This window comes from Cyrtonyx montezumae, unplaced genomic scaffold (genome assembly GCF_038088225.1).
Source record: "Cyrtonyx montezumae isolate F1298 unplaced genomic scaffold, pur_monq_1.0 scaffold_3, whole genome shotgun sequence".
Classification (NCBI taxonomy): Eukaryota; Metazoa; Chordata; class Aves; order Galliformes; family Odontophoridae; genus Cyrtonyx; species Cyrtonyx montezumae.
In genome coordinates, this window is record NW_027072034.1 from 96,646,092 (window position 1) to 96,669,951 (window position 23,860).

General features: G+C 37.2%; 1 protein-coding gene across 5 annotated transcripts in view; it reads right to left on the reverse strand.

The window, feature by feature from the left end:
- SOX5 (SRY-box transcription factor 5) overlaps positions 1-23,860 on the reverse strand; it is a 621,758-nt gene that overhangs the window by 84,756 nt on the left and 513,142 nt on the right. For all 5 annotated transcript variants that reach the window (XM_065742493.1, XM_065742491.1, XM_065742494.1 and 2 more), the window contains one exon: positions 12,433-12,553. In XM_065742493.1, coding sequence (XP_065598565.1) covers positions 12,433-12,553 — 121 coding nt within the window. The remainder of the gene's footprint in view (positions 1-12,432; positions 12,554-23,860) is intronic.

The following is a 23,860-nucleotide window of genomic DNA, read 5'->3' on the forward strand; positions in this document are numbered from 1 at the left end:
GGAGGAGAAGAAAAGGAAAACAGTACAACCTTGATAAGATCACAGCATTAGAAGGGGACAAATTTACAAGCTTGTCTACAATATGGAGTTAACCAAACTCTGGTCACTGTTAGTAAACCAAGCCCCACACGGATCAGGAGTGGCACTCCTCTTAGTACCGGCTCCGCTTTTAGGTGAGAAAAAAGCTCACTTTGCACTTTCAGGGTTTGATCCCGTAACAGGAAAAAGCACGTGGAGTGCATCAGGGACAAACCCCTGAATTCTCTGCACCAACTCCACCCCATGACTTGTGATTCAGTTTTGCTTCTGAAAGAAAACTGTTTCAGAATGAGATAAAGGGACCCCATAAAGGCTTAAGAAAAAGGTACAGGTATTTATAAAGGAGAATCACATGAGACAGCAAAAGTTTAGATGGTGACAAGGACTTTTTAATGTTATTGAACATTCACTTTCAGTCACTCACTTAATTGATTCTTTAAAATAAACTTTTCACTGGCTCCCCAACAAATCTAGTAAGAAAACCGGTAAAAATAATAATGATAAAAAAATTAAAAAGCTACATGCATTATATTGCTTCTCTAAGTCATAAAATGTTTTAGCAGTTTCCAAACAAGGATCAACAGAGCCCTTCTGTTTGTCCCTATGTTCTGTTAGCATGTATGATTCCTACAACACTAAAAAAGCTTCCTGAATTGAGACAACAGAAAAAGTGAAGATGCTTTATCAAGAAAATCCAGCTAAATATTTAAGCATGTTTTATTTGAGAGGTAGGTTAAAAGTTTTCCTTGTTGGTTTTTTTTTTGTTTGTTTGTTTGAAGTAAAATATATAAAAAGACAAATAGAAAAGTGATGCAGGCTGTTCCATACAATCATCATTACCAGTTACTGAATTAAAGTTCTAATAGTATCAAGCCTAAGTTACAGGGAGCAGAAAACAAAAGGAAAGAACTGTATCTCATATTTTAAAAATGTTAGAAATAATCTGTGCTGGTGTATAATTCTTCAGGAAAATTGCTATTGTTTATTTTCTCCCTTTTATACCACCACTATGCTTTTTACAGAAGTCAATTTCAAGGATTTAGATCTCCTGTTACAAATTAAATAACACAACTTCTAGAGATGGAGGTCCAGAAAAAAAAAAACTGGACTGGGGAAGCATTTTAACAGATACTGCAAGCATGTGTAGCATGCATACTTCTAAAAATATCTTAAATAATGCTTTGCTGACTGAAGCCTGACAGTCTTTTTCAAGGCTAAAGAGCCAAGTAACAGGAAACCAAAGTTCAACACATGCACCTTCATCCACAAACGTTCCTGGCACCAACATCAGGCCATTATTCTCTATTTATTTATTACCAATGGGCACAGATTTCCTGATTAGTGGTGTGTGTTGGGTTTTTTTTGTTTTTGTTTGTTTGTTTGTTTTTTGTTTGTTTGTTTGAAGCTTGTTGGTTGCTTTTTTTTTCTTTTCCCCTGAGGATTTTTCATTATTTTACCTTTCCCTTTCGCTTTAACTGAGGTGTACACTTTCTATTTCATATCATGGATTGAATGAAAGATTTCTCTGACATGAAATTTTTTTGAGAGTTATCCTGTGACCCAAGCAATGCACCTTGATGTGAAGATACGAAGACACAGAGGAGAAACAGATGGAGATTAAAGACTTTGGGCACATGATGTTCAACTCCTTCCATGCCACTAGTAGCTCAAAGGCTAACTCAAATATAGCTCTAAAGACTCTTCTCTAGAAGGGGACATTTTGTTAAAATATCAGTCATAGAAGTATATGACATGATTACTTTCTCAATTGAAAAAAGAACAAAGGAAATGATGCTCACTAGAACATTATTCTACAGTAAAAATTTCAGTTACAAATTATATATATTAAAACATAGATATTAAAAGATTAGATTCCATGTGCTGTCTCAGATTCCCCATTTCTCAACACATCTATATAAGCCTCAGCCCACCCTCCCACAACCTCATGCACAATTCATAAATTCTCTCATAAATTCTATTCTTAACCACCTAAACAGCCAAGCAGATTCTCACAGCCTAATCTGCTGCGGTATTTCCTACCCTTTTGGGTTTGTTTGGTAGACATATCTGAGGTCATGAGAGAAGAACACAGTAAAGATCACATGGCCATGCACATACACTCAGAACCACTGGCTTTGGTGGCTTACAAAATGTCCCTGGGACTCCTAACTGACTAGCCTTGAAAGCACATCCCTGTTACACCAATGTGTGCTTATGAAGAACAGAAGGGCTTGGGTTGGAAGGAAGCTCAACCATCACGTAGTTCCAGCCCCGCTGCCACAAGCAGGGTTGCCAACGAAGAATCATAGAATGTAGTTTCTCAGAAGTATAATTCTCAAGAAAAATCTAATCTTAAAACCAAATTTTAACTGTGCAGAGTTAGGCTACTCCTGTCTAGTGGGTAGGTTGTTGGTCAGTTCACTCTTTAATGGGCTTTACATATTTCCTCTGCTCCAAAATCTTTTTAACAAACAAAACCATAAAACAAATCTGAAAGACTTCTGTTGCCCATTATGAATATTATAAAAAAAAACACCCTATAATTACGCTTTGGTAACATCCTCTGCTATCTTGTGCTTATCTTTAGCAATTGTTCTTGTGGAGAGAAGAACACCCCATCTGTGCTCCAATTTTTTCTCAAGTGCAACTTGTGCACAGCAGATTCCCATCACTGCTCCCACAGTCCAGACACCACAGCCCCAGCGATGGAGCTGGAGCAAGGCCCAGTGATAAGCAGAGGCACCATCAGGGTTTGTGCTCCACTCTGTTTGCCTTCTAACAAATGTCACCTCTGTACAGAAGAGCTCACCATTCACAGGAGACAGAACACAAAAGAGTGAAAAATACGCTCAAATGCTGTGCCTCGCCTGAGGTCATGAAATAGCCCAGTGGAAAACCCACAGACAACTCGGCAGCCAGTGCCCTTCCCAGGGGAGGAGCCAGGCCCTATATAAACACGGTGCCAAGCACTCAAATATATCACACAACGAAGGAGAATCACCTCACCGTACTAAGTCTCCATGTCTCCTCTAATAAATACACCTGCTTGCTCTCTGCCACTAAATCTAGAACAAGACACCTCTGTCCTTAAATTAATTTCCATATCATGCAGTTTTGTCTGGGCAGTTGTAGTTAATTCTTAAATGTGGGAAATGTGTTGCTTAACTATACTCTTAGTACTTTGGTAAATATCTTATTTTTTCATCTACAAGGGCTCTAAGTGGTGGGTTTTTTTTTTTCCTCAAGCTCTGGGAATTTGTCAGGAATGCGAGGCAAGATATACAGTTATTAGAAATATCTATTTCCCAAGTCATTCACAAGCTTTTATCATTGAAACGATCAATAAATTCTCAAACAACTATATGACATTTCAATTCACAAAATTCTCTGTTAATACATTAGTACACAGGCAGGAGTGCACCTTTCTGAATCTTTCAGCAATCAAATTTTGTGCATTTATTTAATGTTCCATCTCTTATTATGCGTGGCCTTTTTCTTATGAACAAAGCACGGAGAGTTTTATTGACTTTTTTTTCTTTATGATAAAATCTACAGCAGGTCAAAGGTTGTGACTTTTATTCAAAGAATGAGACAAAAATTAGTTCATTAGTTTACAGATTCATCTCTAATAAACAGTGATTTCCTAGTTACCCTCTGACTTCACTTTGAAGAATGGAATTACCCAAGTCTGACTACGTGAAAAAGAGCACAGAAATAAATTTGTACAGGTGATACAGCATGTAATGAACTGAATGGGATATATCAGCTTGGATGAGCTGACAGGGTATATTAGAGTATTGGTGCACACTGTAAGCACAGGAGAATGGCAAGAGCCAGCCACCACTTTCGGAAGAAAGAAGGCAAAGCTGAATCTTCCATTCTGGCCAATTCTTTATTTCTCTATCCCTCCCCTAGTCCATCTTCTGCTAACATACCAAGAGCTTCTTTCTTGATAATTTATGCACTGCAACTTCTTTCAATTTCAAATCACACCTTCATCGTTGCCCAAAATAATCTTCTAAGATCTTGCTTACAAGAGCATTTTTCATGAAGTACACTCACTTTTAAAACATTATTTCTATGAACTCTTTTTAGTTCTAAACTGTAAACACTCTGCAAAAGAAAACCGTGGTACCAAGCCAAGTGGACATCATGTCCCAACACACAAAATAACAACCTTGTGTTTAGGAACTTAATTTTCAACTGACTAGCTATCAAGCTCATGGATATTAAATGATCTGTATACTTGTAGAAGTACAACAGGGGCTCTTAAGAATTTACATGTTTTGTGAAATTTTATCAAAGGAGTTTAGTAAGTTAAAAAAAAATAGTTTTTTTGTTAAAGGGAAAGGAAAACATAGGAGCTAACATTATGTGTATTGCACCATTCACCTAAATTCACAAGACATTTTTTTTCTGTCACTCATTTCATTTATTCTCCTTCAAGGTGTAATCCCCCCTAGTGTCTTGTCTCATCTCCTGACAAGCTGCAAGTGTTTCAGAGCAGGCACAATTGTCTTACTTGCTATATAAATCAAGTTACATGCTAACGTAAAATTACAATGTTTTGACAAGATTTTTAGGTTGAACCTGATTATATGAAACAATAGAACTCTCCAATTTCATCCTGAAATTTTCTTCTTCTTCATATTAAAAAAATAATAAAAATAAAAAAAGTACCAGAAAAGGACAAGTAGAATTTTATTTCCCTTTTTTTTTTCTTTATTTATTTTACTTATTGTTTTCCTCCTACCTTACTTGCAGGGACAGAAAGCAAAAGTCAAAGGTCATAAAAGGAGAGGAAAAAAGAAAAAAAAAAAGCAGCGTGAAGAACATAACAAGTAGAAAGCAAAAACAGGTCCTTACTTTCCAAAACCAAAACATTAATCTAAATTCTACAAAATATACCAGAATAAACATTTCCTTACAGTACATTTTCTTGAATGAAAAAGAACCTACACTACCTTCTCCCTGTTTTTTATAAGCTCCACAAAAAGCCACAATAATTTTACCCTCAATTTATTACTTAAATATATTTATAATGAATAATCACAGCTGATGGGTAACTGACGGGTAAGCTGGTGCACCTTTTCTCACCTTCTCACCACTCTCTCACCCTCATCATCACTATTGTCCCTTTTTTTTTTTCTTTTTTGTTTTTCTTTTTTTGTTGCGGTGGTGTGCATGCAGTAAGAATAACACTGGCAGTGTTCCCCAGTTTCTGGCTGTAGGCGTTAGGAATTTAGACAGATAATAGCAGCATGTAGAAGATAGCACTAGTGGCTTCCAAAATGAAATCCAAACCAGTTTTATGGCTTTCTTCGAGGGTAGTTCTGACAGCACTGATCAACAGGTACTACAACAGGTTAACTTCTTTTATGTTTTAGAGAAAATATCTGGCCCGCAGAAGAAGTAGCTTTGGAGGGATCTAGAAGTAGTCTTCCAGTTGCTATGAGTAGGTCATCCAGAAGAAAGAGCCAGGCTCCTCATGGCAGAATTTAGTTGGAGAACAAGAGCCAAAAGAAATTAAATTAAGAGAAAATGAGATATTCCCCACTGGGAGAGTCTGATTCCTGCAGGAGTAGGAGGCTGAACTAGAGACCTCCTGAGATTCCTTCCAGCCAGAATCGCCCTGTGATCATATGGCTTCTAGGGTGCCCAAATATCTGTTTTAAATCTGTTGAATTAATGACACCTATTCAAAAGGTCTAAGTACTAAGGAAAACCAATGTATTTCCAGCAAGATTTGAACATGCCCATAAATCTAAAAATCAGGACCTTTATTTGGTTGCCTGACTATGGATAGAAGTGACAAAACACCAGGCTATCTGTTGTGGCCTAGAAACTAGGCTGAAACTATCAGCCTGTTTTCACAGGACCATTATTTTCCCTGTCCTTTTTGTTTTTTATTAGTGTTACTGTGAGAAGTCACACATAGGTTTAGGGGTTATGGGATGCCTTCAGTTAGAAATAGTCTTCAGCTGTGTTATTTTTTGCAGTTTTGATACTTTCTGTTGCATTTGCAGCATTACAAAAGTGACACATTTTCATGTATGTTAAAAGGCAAAGTTGTTACCAAAAATTCCTCATTCTTGCTGTTCCCATCTACAATGCTATTATTCTTTTCTTATCCTGGGGGGAAGATGAGGGTTTAGTCATATGTTCAGTCTTTTCTAAGGCATAAACAGTAGCCCTGAAAGATGACTAGCATCTTCATAAAGAAGCTACAGTATATGGTCTTCACAACACATGGTTCCTATTTTTGTCATTTGATAAAAGCATAGCAATGTCAATATTTTTTCTTGTGATTTAGTGATTGTCAATGACCTGTATGTCAGCTGATACAGCTGACACAGTTAAACCAGAAATTAGCACTCAGCCTCTTCAGAAGCCAGACACACGGACACTGAGTACATAAAAAATTGTAAGACAGTCCACGTGATAGTCCATTAAACAATAAAACATGTGACTAACTAAAAAACAGAGATACATCAGCAAATTTCCCTGAGGAAGTTTATGGTATTTAACTCCTAAACATTAATTTTATTATACTGTATGAGGAACCAATTAACTGAGAGTTTCATTTTTATCAGACAAGGAAATACTGTTCAGAATATAGATGAACAGTAAATTCAGCATATTTTAATTGTATCAGTCTAAGGTCGTTCATCTCACACATTTCTGCCAATTTAAAAGGTAATTAGATATTTCGTCAATAACTTTGTATGCTTTATTTTACTTAGAGCACTTCCAGCAGCAATAAGCTGATATGTAAGAAACATACAATGTACCTATTGTATATTCACGTTTTTCCCCTCTAATTGGATATGGTTGAAATAGTGATTAAAGTATTTTCAGAAAGCCCCTTGTTGATGACATCTAACTGGGAACACAATATGATTTGTTACAACGAATTATGCACAGGGGAGAGGAGAAATGGGCAAGTAAAAACACTTATTGTTTCTAAAATCTGGCATATTTCCATGAAAGTAACGTAGGTATCAGCAAACAAAGGGCTACCTAGAAGTTTTCATGAGAATTTGGTCTGAATCCCATTACAAGAACACTCTGAAATACAGTATTACTAACTACTGTTTCTTGAGAAAAGAGAACAAATAGTAAAATCCTCATTTAATTCAATTTCTTTTATGACTCTTTGTAGGAAACCAACAGTGATCTTCTTCATCCTCCAAAAAAGAAACTATCTGCCATTCTACAGCTGAAATCCTACTGAAAATCCCCAAGAACAATACACCATGCTGCTCTATGCTAAGTAGCTAGTCAACATTTCTCACCCTTTTTAAGGCTTCATCAAATACTTAAAGGAGCAATGGAGCACGCTTCCCAAAATAAATTCTATGTAAAACCACTGACCTGGGGGAACCCATCTTCTTTATAAAGTTTGGGTCCTTCAATGTCTTTTAGAGGAAAACTAATAGTAAACACTGCTGCAAATGCATACTCACAGAACAGGCATGAGGAAGCATTCTGCCTCAATGCATTCTGCTGCTGATGTTGGGCGAAGAATAACAACTTTACCACTGTTCCCAGCTTAACCCCTTTGTTTACACAAGTTTTTATTTCCTTCCCTTTATTACCACTTATGTAGGAGATGATCTTACTTAAATACTCCTTGCACCAACCTGCAAAGGATCATTCTAGCTACAACTGCAGAGCAGCTCCTGCTAAGGTGGAACTATGCTTTTTTTTGAGGGCACAATACAAAACTTATCTTCTACCACTTAACACTGTTTTAATGCTTTCAAAGCACTTCACAAATATTAACTAGCTCTAAATAAAACTTAATTATTTCTAAAAGTGGCCCTAGAAGATCTGTATCATCTGGTGTGAAATCTGACTTTGGTGAAGACAACAGCAACAGCTCCTCAGACCGCAGTTGAACTGACATTTCAGTCACCAGCAGGAAAAAGCTGGGAGTCATGTACTATCTAGCAAGTATCACTAGTGGAGATAACTAGCAACAGCAGCAGAAGCAAACAATAGGGTTAAGCACTGTTTCTTGAGAAAAAATGAGAAGGGTTACACAACCTGAGTTAATATGCATAGCTTAAATGTGAGAGAAGCTTCACTATGGTTTGGGAAATCCAGTATTCTGGCTGTTTGGTTTCAGTATCAGCTGAAATGGAAGGAGCTCACTGCCAGTAAAACCCAATCTATTAATATGCATAGGATACTAGGGTTAACTTAACAACTGCACATGGTACAGGTTACTTAGTTAGTACTTCATTTTGAAGCATCCACTCCTTATTGAGAGATTCCTATTTGAAATATGTAATTATATATAAATATTAAATATACAAAAATGTAAACACTATACATTGTTCATATAATAATATATAAAAATGTTAGTATAAAAGCTAGAATATTTAAATTCCAAATAGCACAGTGAATAGATATGTAGCAAACAAGTAGGTAACTGGTGCTTTTCTTGCCGTCAATGGACAGAATAGCATCATCACATACCTCCAACTTTTTCTTCACATGAAAAAAATGCTGTAGTTGTAAATAGTAGCATTCAGTATTTTACAATATTATTTAATATTTTACATGCAATTCTGTCTAGGTATGGAGATCAAGAATTAACTTGAATCATAGATTGTACATATTTTTCTCAAATATAAATGTAATCCTAATAGAAGTTCCTCCCTTTCCCTGTGCCAACTTTACCGCTACACAATATGCCATAGAGAAAGAAGGGGAAGTGTCAACTTGTGTAAATTGTGTCTTATGTAATGCAAACCATCTGTTTAAAAAACAAAACAAAATAAAAAACCAAGCCACTCCCAAGCATGATCTGCTACAGAGAAAAAGAAGATACTACACTGAATTGGAAGCTTAAGACCATGGCCTGCCATGTAGCCATGGAAAAAATATTTACCCATCTCCTCCCTATATTTTTCCAATTTTGAAAATATTTTGAGAAGTGACTAATTCGCTGAATACGTATTAGAGATTTATACTGTTGTATTCTATTTAGAATGTCAGCCTTATAGAATATTTCCAGTCAGAAAGAAACCTGAGTGGATATACCCCTGGACCAGAAGATCCCTGAGTCTCAACTCTGGTAAAGTATATAGGTATGAAGTATTTCTAAAATCTTGCCCTGTTCTTCTACTCTTCTTTGGGTATTAGCCATGACAGGAATCTAAATGGACCCATTATGACCTGCTATGACTACTTTTGTCCTATCTACAGTCCAACCTTCATAAAAGGAAAAATGCATGGGGAAAACAGTACTCTTCTGTTCCACAGCCTCTCTTATTAAGCCATTACTTAATTGGGAAACAATGAGTGATGAACCCTACCACATACACTCTCTGAAAGCACTGTGAGACATACATTTGACTCTCTGTTGCTCTAAGATGGACTGGTAAATAAAAAGGTACTGAATAAATGAATTTGGCTTCATTAGCTAAGCTGAATGAGACAAAAATAGTGGCATAACTAGGTATTCGTGATTTTTTCTCTTTCACTAACTCAAGACTTGATCACACCTTCCTTTCTGCCTGAAGTGGCCACTATCAGCACTCAGAGCCCTCTGCCAAAGGTTACTGTTGTGACCAAGCTGTTTGTTTAATTGCTTCCCAGTACACTTCCATTAAAACTAGCCAGCTTAGTTTCAGCAATTTCAACAGAATCTTAACTGCTAACCCAGTTTGGACAGAAGCAAGTTAGTGATCAGTTAAGCTAGGCCAAGCTGCCACAAGTTATAGGCACAGAGATGTCTCTGTGTTACTTGGCCTGCAGGGAGGAGGTAGGCAATCCAGACAGGAAGTATGAAACAGCTCAACTGACCAGAAGTCTGAGTGTCTTGGATGACCTGCTGCTTAATTTGAGACACAATTTTGGAGACTTTATTTTTCAAAGGGGCAGGACACATAATATTATAAATACTTTGTCCCTCTGAAGGTGCTCCCAGCCAAGGGGACACCTTAACTATCCATAACCAAGGTACTGAACACCAATAATTATTTATTTAAAATATAGGTTATTTGTCTTGGCAATTTCCCCTTCCTTTTCCTCCAAATTTTCAAGTCTCTTTAATTGAGAAACACCATCTGAATTTCTGTAAGAACTGGTTTTCACAGGTCTTAGTTACTTGTGACTGGAAATTATTTGTCCCATGGAGATTCTTGTTGTCCCTGTGTGCAGGTTGTTAACAAACAATTTCAGTCAGATAAAGAGGCAGGTAATGGGATCCTCAGAAGCTCAAATGAAGGCCTTCCTTGCAAAAGTGAACTTTGTGAAAATTAGGTACTTAATGTACTGAAAAGTTGAACAAATTAATCTCCTCTTAGTTTTCTGATGAACTGCTACACTGGTACTGACTTTAGTTCACTTCAAGCTAGCATAGGTAACTGTATTGAAGTTCAGAATATAAGCAGTACAAACATTTGCTAAATATCCTTGAGACTTAGATCCCAGTGTATTTTCAAACAGAGATACAGTCTCCAAAATTCAGGTGCTTTAGAAAATGCTATCCAAACCTCTTTGGTTTTCAATCTCCCACATCTTTGCCAAGAGTCCTGATAAACAGAAGGGCAAGCAGAGAAGTGGGAGAAATATGTTTTAATGGCTTGTCAAAAACATTACTTGATGTGAACATGTTATAGTTTTAAGGCACTTCCTTTTTCTTCCCTGCTACAAGCTTTCTAGGTGTAGCTAAATCCGTATATGCTTTTGTTTACACTACACTGTGAGTGAAAAGAAAAATCCTTTGGACTACTTATCACTTTTCCTCAGCTTCTCAGTTAAATTCAGTCAAACATGCCAGGGAATCACCAAACACAGAGCTGCCTTTTTCCACTGGCTTCTGCTCAGTCCTAGACCTTGGCATGCTGTTAATTCCAAGCCTTACTGCCAAGAGCAGCAGCCACTTTGCTCTTTTTTGTTTTTCATTTTCAAGGTTACACAAATATGTGATGTCATATGTACTTCATGGATGTGAGGTACTATACTACTGCCTTACAGTTAATGCACATGAAGTAAAGGAAGGAAGAAACCAACCTCAACTCTTCCTTTTCAAATCAGACTTCTTTAACATGGAAATGATTTAGTCTGCCAGATACATCTAACGGGGTGCTTTCTTGACCATTTCCAGACCTACAGTTAGGGTAGCATCATATTCAGCGTGGCTTTCAGTTAAACATTCTGTGATGTGAATCACTGCTTCTCCCATTTGAGAAAGAATGAGTGTGAAATCACTGGAAGAACTGAATGAGTCTATGCTTTGGCACTGCAGCTGATGAAGGACATGAAGTATTTTGAACAGTAATCTTCGGTAGTGGTCCTAGTCTGTAAAACATTAGGAAAAGGCAGTTGTGGCCAAAGCAACTCAACTTTCTCACTTGAGCACACTATCTATAATGTTTTGGGAACTGAAAGAAATCTAAAATAATTGGCTAAGCCAGTTAAATAAAGGAATCTTTTAAAATTCTAATTTTATTGAAACTGCTGCTGTGGCAAGTGCTGAATAACTTAAAACAACTGATGAATTTGTGGGTTGGTGAATGATGCAGATGGATACACAGACATGGATATAATAAAGCTAAGCACACATAAGAGACATGGAAAATGGTAGAGCAAGCAAGTCCTAGATAACTCAGTAGAAAAAGAGTCAGAAGATTTATACAAGCACAAATACAAGAAAACAAGACTGAAATTCAAGCTGTAGCTAAGTCTATTCAAGGAAATGGAGATCCACAGTTAATCTTTAACTTGCATTTGTTGCCATCTTGCTGACAGGAGCAAGAAATTCTATGGAAGGCTTAAACAAAATTTCAAAAAAATATCTGGAGAGTGTAGAGAACAATACAAATCTTTCAAAGATTAAAAAAAAAGTAGATGCTATATTTTAGTGTTAGTCTCTCATAAATATAGTTTGTGCTAGTCCATCAAACTGAAAGGCATATGCTTTCTTTGATCTCTGTGCAGAACCCCTGTTGAGATTAATGTGCATTCTGTGTGAAGAAAGAGACTAGAATAGGCCCTCAGTTCACAAACAGTAAGCAGGCTGCTTCAGGAAAAAAACATATTTTCTTACAACAGCGTTGAAATTTGTCGGGAACTTTCAAATAGCTTCTCTTCAGATCTATGTATGTGTGTGTGTGGTCATGAGCATTCACTCATCAGAAAGATCTGTCAGAAAGAAGGTGCACAAATCTACTTCTCTTGTGAAATGCTTTGCTGTTACACTGAAACTTATTTCATCTCTGACAATTTTCTCACTCAACACAGACTACTACTGTATTTTAAATTCATCTGTGCAAGTTGTTGGCTTTGTCCATCAGACTAGAGAGACAAGCCTTATACAGACTGACATTAAATTGTGCCCTGTACCCACTTACAGCTAAAACAGTCTACAGGACTTACTGCATCCCGCTTTGTAGCTGAAACCAGGAGGAAGAAGGAATCCTTGCTGAGCAGCTGCTGCTAGGGTTCGTTGGTCTGGAGGGAATACGGGAATCATTAATGGAGGCAGCTGACCCTGGACCTGCTGAACAGGAGAGGGAAAATCAAACGTGGAATTTTTTCAGGGGGAAAATGTCTGCTTACATGCTTTATCTCACTTCTCTTCTGAGAGGTGAGACATGGATATGCTCCTCCATAATGGGATGTTCCAAGGCACCAGCTATCCAGCCTCATCTTAATTATCAAAGCACTTCATATGAATTGTATCAATCCAAAAGATTCCACTGACACATACCTATATCCCAATTAATTACTGCCCCCACGTTTCACAATACCTCAATTCTCTCTGACTGCAATATGGCCTTTTCTTCTCTTTTATCATATTGTATAACAGTATCGTTTATCTCAAACAGTAGTTTTTGTCCTGACCAAGCCCAAACACAAACATCTAAACACAAAGAAGGGTATGTGAAAAAGTATATGTATAATATAGAGCTAATATAACTGATGAATAGCATTGTCATTACTTTTTTCTGCCCATATATGTGCACTTACAGGTATGTGCAAAAAGATAAAATCTCAGATGGTAAAAAAAAGTGGAGACAATTCACAAACACAACACAGCTATGTCTAAAGTGTTAGCTGTTCAACTTCGCACAGCAACTGTACACAACCATGTAAGCCAGGAAATGGAAAATATTATGTTGTAAGTGGATACTTCAGGGGACTTAAGACATGCAGAAATTAGTCATCAAAACTGGAAGTATGCCACAGCACAGCATCAAATATTGCTTTTACCAATTTTTGCAGGGGCTTTAACTAGTAGAACCAGACACTGTCTTTGTATAGAAGCAAACAGTTTGCTGGACTGAACTGTTAAGTGGATGGTTTTCTTTTTCTTTTTTTCCAAATAAAAACCATCGTACTGACAAATGCAACTTTTCTGGAGTTGAGTCAGCATAGAATTATTCATTTTTAAGAGAGGTCATCTTAGATTTACAATGGTGCCGTGAAGCTGAGATACTGGAGGTACGGATCCATTATCAAAGACTAAAATGTAGTTAGGAGTTTGTTGCTTTAACAAACAAAATTAAGGTGTTGATAGACAAGTAGTTTTAGCCAGAGGCAGGTATTACTTCCTTCATTATTGTTTGCATAGCAGAACTGGCTCCTTGGCTGGCACAGTTCAAAGTACAGCATCTTAACTTCGTTTTATTTTAATCTAATTCTTGAAGATCTAGGGGATGTCTCAATTCAGCCAATTCTGCCACAAAGAAAAAAAGTGATAAGAAATTTGGGATAGTAACCTCTTAATTTATTTCAGGACCTGTCAACACCTATGTGTGTGCTGCCTACATCCTTATAGTCCAAAGCAATTTGCAAGGATGGAGTTCAAGAGTGCTGTTGACAGAAATATTTGCAGTGGAAGATATAGACTGGAACCAAAGCTAGAGAAGATGCAGTTCCACTCATTGAACTCAATCCATTTTTTGTTACTTCCATGCTCTGCTTTCTATTCTCATTCTGTTGACTTGAAGGAATATACACTTTAATTGTACTGCAGAAGATAAAAAAAAATACATAATACGATTTCTTCTCTAAACACTGTTACCCTAGAACTAACTGTTCAATGTCTGCTTTTTCTTCTTTTTTTTTCCTGTTTGAGATTTTTTTTTATATATGAAGACAAAGTAACTGTATTCTTTTAGAACAAAAATGAACAGCCGTGTGGAATTTTTGCATAGTACTCTTCTTGGGCAAAAAGCCACAGAACTTTTTTTTTAAATGGTTTCCAAGGATGAAAGTGACTTTGCCAAGCAAAGAAGCTTCAAAACAGGACTCAAAAACACTAATAGAAAGACAGATGGTTCTACTAAGAGCTTTGCTGCCAAAAAAAATGTTAAAAAAAGTGAAAAAAAAATGAAATGATGTTATTGAAGCTGACTGCAAAGTTCTCTGATGACTGCAAATACTCTTGTCCCACTGCAAGTGTTAACTCTGCCTCCAGGGCTAATATAACTAAAGCACCACACACACACAAATTGTCATTGCCAAGCCCACAATGTAGCACAAGTCTGCACTTGATTCCAAGTGACTGCCAAATACACGAGCAAAACACCACACTGAAAAATTCCCATTTAGGAAAACATTTACCAGAAAAAATGCCCTTTCTTCTTAAATCTGACTGTTGCACTTTCGTTTTTTTTCAGATCATTGCTCCCCTTTATCTCTCCATGGAGCCTTCAGACCCACTAATTTCAATAACACAACCCCAGTTGTGTTAAGGAGGTAAGAACTATGGAGTGATGAGGATGGTTTGCATGGATACAGAAATAACGCAGTCAAAACAATATGATTTTCATTCCAGGATGGAATGTATGTAGCACCACTCAGCTACTTCATTTTCTCCTAAACACAAATAAGTGCAATTATTATTTTATTTTAATCCGATTACCTGACACAATGCAATACAAATTACTCGTCGTCTTTACAGCCTATTTAACTACCACATTTTTACTTTTCGTATGTTTATTATTATTACCTAGAATTGCTAGGATACAACCGTTTCAAGTGGCACAGGATACAGGCCCTCCTTCTGAGTTTTATGCTAAAGGTATTTTCCCTTTTTTTCTTTCTTTCTTTTTTTTTTTTTAGCTATCACTATGTCAGTTAACATCTCTCACAAATGGTGGTTATTGCTTTTTTTGTTTTATTTTTTTGCTACATGGTTTACATACTTGCCAGACTTTTCCTAATAGTAACTTCTTCATTTTTAATTTCAATGTAATAAACTACAAATTAGAGCTATTTTTGTCCCTTTTGGGTTGTTCTGGTAATGGACATATATATGTACACAAAATACATCTTTAGCAATCTAAAAATGCATAGAGCTGTCAAGATTCTCAACTTGCCAGTCTCTCTGCATGATTATCTATCCAGAGTTGTAATTTCCTAAAGGTAAAGATTCTAATTTAAATCCTCACAATAGACTCAATAGATTTAATGAGCTACAATCTCACCTCATAACTTCTTAGCTACTTTATCGTGTTAGTCTGGATAATACAGATACAATTTTCCCATGGGCTGTTTTTTCTCTACGCATATTATTGTCGTGATGTCAACTGATCACACAGTGCCCTGCTCTTACTTTCAATTTGAATGTCATCACCACACATCAGATTAAACAGAAGTACTCTTGCACTGAACGACAAACTGCAGAGGCATGTTATGAAAATAAAAGGGATCTGACACATACAAAATAACAAAGAAATACACACAATGTCATGAGAACTGTAGCACTCCATACAGTCAGTTCACTGCTCAAGGAATTTGTACTTCTATTCACATATCTCCGACAAATAATTTGGGACAAGAAGGAAGCCCATGCTGAAGGAAGGAAATAAAATCATACCACTTGATATTTAGCTTTTGAGAAATTCTTCCCACAAGGAAGTGAATACACAAGAGTTCAAACAGGCCAAGAAAGGAGAGGTTATCTTACTCCCAAGAAGGACAGTTAATCATCTTCTGTAATTGCAAAGTATTTTAGGCGTGACCAAAATTGCAACTAAATTTTACCTGGAGTCCAAACCAAAATCAGGGACTCTTCATACTTGTCACTATAATGACACAAAGGCAAGTAAGCCCATAAAGCTTAACCGTGAAAATCAGTGTGAGCACGTGACATGCCACTGATGTAACACGCAAGTGGGAAACTCAGGCATCCAGAGCTGCCTGTAGAGATTTCCAGTTTGGGGAAGTGCCTCTTGGAGAAGTCTCTTCTTGTTTTGGCATCCGTGAAAATCTGACATTAAATGACTTATCCTTATCAGAAGTAATTTGTCATTAAACTTGGAACAGAATCACGATGGGTAAGCCTAGGCCAGCATCTTCACAGACCTGTGTGCTTCCTTTGTGACCTGACCATAACAAATGCAGTCACACAAAGAAGTGCATTCAGTGTAGCTAAAGCGGGATTCCCAACATTGCTAGCTTCATTGTAAGTGTAACTAATACTTCCGCTTAAATTGTGGTCTCCTACCTACTCCTAGGAACATACTATGGTTACCACAGCTACCTAAGTCCTAAGACGTTAGCAGTTACTCCTACTGTTTGCTACTAGCTCCTGCTGTGACTTATGTAAATTTAGATTGCAAACAATTGACAATTGCAGTTCTACTCAATTTTCTGTAAAAAAGCACCATATAAACAGCTACAAATGCAAAATATTTAAGGAAACATGTAGGTTGCAAAGGCAGGCATTCAAAGCTTATGAAATCTCAGAATCAGGATAACATGCATGACCTTATTTTGAGTCTTTATGCCCATGCATCTTGACACAGTCTTTAATTAAGAGTTCAAAGTTCTCCCCCTCACACGATTCTTGCTTAATCCAGCAGGCTCACGGTATTTCTCAAGTAATATAAACCCATACTTTCAACAAGCACAAACCCCTAGCATAGCTATTATTTTTGGTTATTTTATCCTTATACATGTATACCAGTTTCATTTCCACTGTTGCTCATTAATTGTTTATTAGCATAAACTTTTATGTAAGTTTTCCTCTCTCCAAAGTAAGTATTTCATTACACTTCCTGGCATTCATGTATAACACTTCACGCTGAGGGGTGAATGCTGATCTTCCACCCACCTCTAGTACTTCAGAAGCAGTTCTATCAATTTCAGTGAGACCGGTGACGAAGGAACGGATTACTCAGTGCGAAATAAGACAGCAGCAGAAAGCAACACTCTCTTCCCTGCAAACTGACAGAACTCCAAGCAGTTCCTTATTCTTGAGTTGTTTAAAGGATGCCCTTCAGGAGCTGTATGAGCATCTTTACTGAAATGATCTCCTACATGACTCCTCAAGTAAAAGCGTGGCTAATTTTTCTTTTCCATGGAGTTAATGTCAACTGCTCAAAGAAGGTCAAGTTTTATGTTCCTAGAACTGTAGACGTGCTTGAATGATTCTTTTAGCTTCCAACTGTTGTATGAGTAGCTTCTTGCCCATGACTTGTTTAGAAGTACCTCTTCTGCTGTATGTAAGAATGTAATGTACTTCTACCATGCAGTGGCATAAATATGTCTTTCAAAAATGACATGTTTAATTGCATCAGTCTCCCTTCCTCCAGAAACGCTTGGCTCCTGGTGGTGCACACTCTGCTGAGGGACTGGATTCCTCAATTAGCACATGTGTAGGCCATCTCTTTCTCTCTCTTCCACCCCCCTCCCCTCCACCCCCCCACATCTATATTAAGGGAAGTAAAAATATATGTCCTCATATAACTACAATCTGCTATTTTCCCTTACAGTAATGTTTAAAATAAGAAAAGAAAATGTTCTTCTCATTCTCTGTATCAGTTCCCTAAATTGACGCTAGTGTGTCCTAAATTTATACAGCAAGGAGATCTGCCTGCCTAGCCAGGAAATACAGTGATCACCTTCCCAGCGAGTTTGAGGCAGCTTTTTATGGGGTGCTTGGAGAGTGCTTAAGAAGCAAAAACAGAAGATGCATGCCAAGGAAAAGAGACGCAGAAGAGACAGACAGCACACTTGTCCTACCCCCTGCTCTGAAGACCAAATGCTTTGCCTTTACTGCTGAGCTCACTCCACTGCCAGACATAGTGATAGAACTGTTCTGACAAAGGATTTTTTTATTGATGTTTCTTCTTGATCTCTACCTGAGAATTCTTCTGCAGTGGATGATATCAACCCTATATATTACTCTTCCCTTTACTGTGTAAGAAGCTCACACAATTCATAGCAGTACGTATCAAAATCCATCCTGCCTGAATGCACCGGTTAATTCCATAGTAGCAACTCACTGCTCACAGCTGTGTACTAACACTGGTACCTATCACAGAAAAGGATGCCCTCATTTTGGCAATCTTTCAAGAAGAATAAAAAAGGTTATTTAGGCAAAGAAAAAAAAAAAAAAGCAACAAACTTCTTTCTTTAACTCCAATAGCATAGGAAAGCTTTACTTTGAATTAGAGTCTAGAAAAACTTATTAGCTTACTGCAATTCAGAGACAATCCTTAATATGTAAATAGTTGGTATGAATGCACCTTAGTTTGCAGGAAACATCAAGAACAAACTTTGAGGAAAACTCAACTGCAGCTCAGAGAACTGAATAAACATTTTTTTTTTCATTTTACAAAGCAAGGCTTTTCCAGCCTGGAGGCTTTTATTGTTTGTTGAGTTTTGCAGGAGAATCCAGGTGCCACTACCAGCACCCACCTCAAATTTTTCTCATCCTAAAGTCTGTATTACCAAACTGAATGCATGCTTAGCCTTCTAAACTGAAGTGCAGAGAAGTCCTTTAAACTGCCAAATAATACAGACAGTAGCTGTTTTCATGTCAATAATGTGCTTCTGAAGGCTTCCCTGCTCCGCCACATACTACAGAACAAAATGCACTTGTGAGAGACAAATACCTCCAGCAGCACTTGGAAGGATATGAGTCAAAAGGATCTTTTGCATTATGGAACATCTCTTGGATACTTCCATGGGGGGGGGGAAAGTAGTATTATTTATTCATTTGTGTAACTAAAATAACTTTAGAACACTTCTTTTATGTTTGATTTATTGCAGAAAAAGCATGCAGAGGTGGGGAAGGCAATAACATGAGTTTTTCCCATTTAGGATGATGTATAATGAGGAGTACTTGGGCTTATGCCACTTAGCATGTAAGTTATTCACATGGCAATTCTGCCATGAAGATATTTGCACAAACAGCTCAACTTAAAAAGGAAGAGGCTATCTGAAAGAAAAAGAACACAAACTGAAATTCACTCCAGTATATTTTAAGACAAAAGTCTAAGAGTATATGCAAGAATGGCTGCTCCAGATTCAGCAACAATCCAGTAGACAACAGAAACAGAACTTTAAGGGCAAGCCACTGTAATTCAGGTGGCAGCTACACTGGAAGACTAAAGAACACTCTCCAAAGAACTTTCTAATCAAAGTCAGTTACAGCTCAGGAGCAAAACTCAAAATAATTTACTCTTTTTGTTTGTCTGTTTGTTTGTTTTTGGTAGAGGAAAAGATCCACGGTTAGGCTGATTGAGCCATATGTTCCAAGGTGATGCTAAAGTCAGAAGAGGACATGCTTTTGAGGCATGCTGACCAACGTCTGCGCCAGACTGCCATATTTCACCTTACTTAAAGTTCAAGCAAATATTATGTATCTTATGCCACAGCCGCCAAGCACCTAGTCATCTTGTGTCATCTGTAGTACCTTTCCTAGAAGGATAAGCAAGGACTACAGCAGAAAGCTGCCACCAACCTGTGACTGTCATAACTAATGATTTACATGACATATTGTACTCAGCGTACTTGCTGGCTAATAGCAACTTGCTTCCAAATGTCACTGTTATGTACCAAGAGTTATCTGCAAAGTCACACCCTTCAAACTGGAAAGCCTATGAACTTATATTAATTACTGATGCTGCCTCACAACATATGATGGAGCATACCGTTCCCAGATGCTTGTTTAATGCTTTTCCCGATGAGCTCAGGACCAAAGCTGATTGCTGTAGCAGTAAGCTATTCAGTGAAACATTTGTCAGTGAAAAGAAAACAGGTGTGAGATTTCCTGATGTGTTTTAAAACACAGCATGTAGGATAATTTCTGCATATGTGGACTGGTTTTTACAGTTAGCTGATCTGTTATATATTAGTGCCATTATTCAAATTATAAAGAACTCTTTTTTTCTTCACATGCAATACGGAATCAGAAACAAAAATAAGTCTGCTTCCCTTACCCTTTTTCATATCAGCATTCCAGAAGTTACATACTTTGCTCCTGATTATCCACATTTTGTTTAAAGAGACTAGAGTGGCTGTTTTCTGACTTTGTGCTAACCCATCTCTTTTTCTCCAAACTAACTTTGGTATATACGACGCTCATATTTTAACACATAAAAATTATTCCTGCAACATTATCATACATTGCCATCAAAAGAACTCTGGAAGAAAGGTCCAATATTAACTACAGCTGCAGAGGAAGCAGCAAATAGGACAGTTCATGTCAGTTCTGTGTTATGTAGGAGTACTTTCTTTTTTCAGGCAGTTGGAAACAAGTAGGTCAGTAAGAAGTGTGCAGAATCATTAATGTATACATGGTTACTTTGCAAATCCTAACATTGTTAACCAATGCATTACTATGAAAACAAGAAATGGAAGCACAGCACTAGTGTTTGGGAAGTAGTAATGGGGTAGGAAAGAAATAGGAATCATCCATAACTGCCTTTCCAATAACTTCTGTGAATGCTCTAAGTTGATGGATTACGGCACAGAAATAAATCGCAACATTACACTTCACAATGGGCAGCAAGCCCGCCTCCCCCTTGACATATAAATCCTGCCAGCAAGGAGGAATGCCCCACCCTGCTCTCCTCAGTGCTTCTGAGGGGCCTTTGGACTTAATTCTGATACCAGAGCTATTGCTGTGAATTTTTTCATGCAAAGGATGCCAACATGACCATCTTCACTGTATTCGTACAAAACAAGAAGCATTTACACTATATATTGTAGTTCCTGCTCTTAGGTAGGCTGAAGTTATGCAAATGTTGGGGTGTGAGCCTATTCACTACAGTGGGCCACTTTACTGTACTGGTTCTTGCAGAATGAGAAGCAAAATTATACTTAATGTGTTACTGAATTCAAAGTCTTCAATAGTGCCTTTTCCCCAGAAGATGAAGAAATGGACAATAAGAGCAAGGCTGATGCCACTGAACAGGACTAACTGATATTTTTTGTCATATGAAGTTATTCAGATGCATCTGTACTAAAGCCATCTTTACACTCTTTCCTTTACCTGCTGTTGATTTTACCATATCTGCATATTAAAATCCAAGTAAAAATCATTTTGATGTATAACTTGCAGTAATATTTTTTTTTAATCTCTGAAATAGAACAGATCTAATAAGAAAACCGCTGGATTTAAAATGGTGTACAGATGAAGGCAAATGGCATGACCTCATTTTTGACACAATGGTAAAATCCAAATTCATGAACAGATCAATATCTAAGGACTAAACCACTTAATAGTGAACTGCCTTCATTAAGAGACTCATTATTTTATTAATGACCCAAGCCACTCCTGCAGAAAAGCTGTGAATCAAAAGCAGTAATCATCTCATGGTTCGAACACTGCTTAATGGAATGAGGGACTATAAAGTATGTGAGGATAAAATAGGAAGTTGGTGGGCATGCTGCAGTACTTCAATGGAATAGAGAAGACTTTAAAAGGCCAGCTCATCTCTCACCACGGTCTTCCTTCATCCCCACCACGGCAAACAGCAAGCAATAGCTCTCTACAGCTTTCCTCTCTTGCTTCAGGGTTGCCTCCCCCTGTAATGCTCTTCCACCACAGAACTGACCCAATATGGCCTTCTATTTCAGCTCTTTCATACCGACTCATTATAAGCCACAACACACTTCTCGTAATTATTCTACATGTAATTACAGTGAAATAAATTTAAGTCACATCAAATAATATAAAACAATTCAACTTTCATAACTTCACAAGTTTGGAGAAATCTTGCTTATTCAGATTAGCTGGCTTCAGAAGACAAGAAGATAACCACACCTCTCCCTTCTAACAGCTATTTCTTGCTTTCTTTTGGGGGATTTCTATGTCAATTTCCTTAATATGATTTAAGGTAATATCACTACACAGAGAGGAAGAGGTATTCTTTCACACAAAATCTTAAGGTGTCATGAAATATTTTTCACTCACTATCTCTTTGACAAGTGGAATGTTATTAATTAATACATACATAACAATTTCAATGCGTAGGCAGTGGGCAAGAAATAGGTTATTTAATATCATGTAGTGGGCAGAAATTCAAAACCCATTCAGTTGCTGAATAGTGCTGTGGTATAAATAAACATAAAAGTCTTATCAAAGTCATTTACTTAAAGTCATAGTACGCAGAGAGAAAAAATGCATACAAAGGACTCAAGAAGTACATTCCACACGTTAAGTCTGTACGCTCTTGCTTTCTTTAAATTGAAAGATTGAGGGACACAGTTAATAAAACAGTATACGATCTAACGTACAATCTAATATAGTAGAGGGAAAGAAATATTCTTCATGGCCTGATCAGTGTAGTCTTTGGCAGAAACAGGTTTGCACAGAAAATCTTATACTTAAATCCACTGATTAAACCCTTTCAATGTGTCCCCTTTTTTCCACTTTTTTATTATTACTAAATCATATACATTCTTCAATGTATGGCTGGTCTCCAGTGACATCAGCTTTTAAGCACTAGTTGCTACAACAACTCAATGTATTTCTTTCCTAAAGAGGATATTTTACTATCATTATTATTTTCTATTGAATTTTACTGCTTTCTACATGATCTTAAAAACTCCTGCTCTTAAATACGATGGACAAATGGCCAAGAAAACTTGTACCAAATGTTAGTAGATTTCTCTGTGGAAAACACATTGCTAATGTTGGACAGCCGCTAATCACTGCCCAGGGAAATGCACCATAAAGACCTGTTTTCAATCTTTCAGCTGTTTGGACTTGTTTCTGACTGTCCCTTTTGCCAGTGGAACTGTTATTTAATAGAGTTTACTTTCACCGTCGAATGTTCAATTTTGAAAGTAAAAAGGATTCAAGATGTAGAAGTCACTCTTCTTTTCATGTAGCAATGCTTTTTTAAAATTTTTCTTTCCTTATAACCAAAATACTCATGTAAAAATGTTTCTCAGAAGTTTTATCATTTTACTTGGGAACATTTTTTAATAGGACTGAAGTCAGTCTCTCATCTCAGGCCTGCAATTTTGGGACAGGAATGTAATTTCAAGTACAATTAACTGTAGATACAGTGATAAGAGTATAGACATCTGATCATCTCCTTTCTGTGCACAGTCAGGTAGTCAGCTATCCAAATCCAGTAGCTTGTTACTACACTAAATCACAGGTACAAAAGCTGAGACCAACTGCTTTTTTTGCTCCAATTTTTTTTTGTTGTTTTTTTTAGCTGTCTCCTTCAGTTCCTCTTTACCTTCCTCCTCCACCTTTAATATTAGAAGAATGAGGAAAAAACAACATGAGGCAAAAAAGAAAAGATTAGGCACACAAGTCTCATTGGCATTTCTAGATAAGGGCCATGCAGTGGAGAAGAAAATCGTCTACCCCACAAGTGCACCTATCATCATAAATCAGTTTTTAATTTTACTGGTAGATTACAGCAATCAGATAAACACTTGCCGCCTGCCTTCCTTGCACGCTGCTCTTTGAATTGGCTTGGCCCAAGTTTTAGTTAGGTGTGGGAGTCCGAACTACCTCGCAACTCCCAGACAATATCTGATTGGTATGTAGTGGGGAAGAACATAACAGCATTCACAGAGCAGAATACACGCATAATAT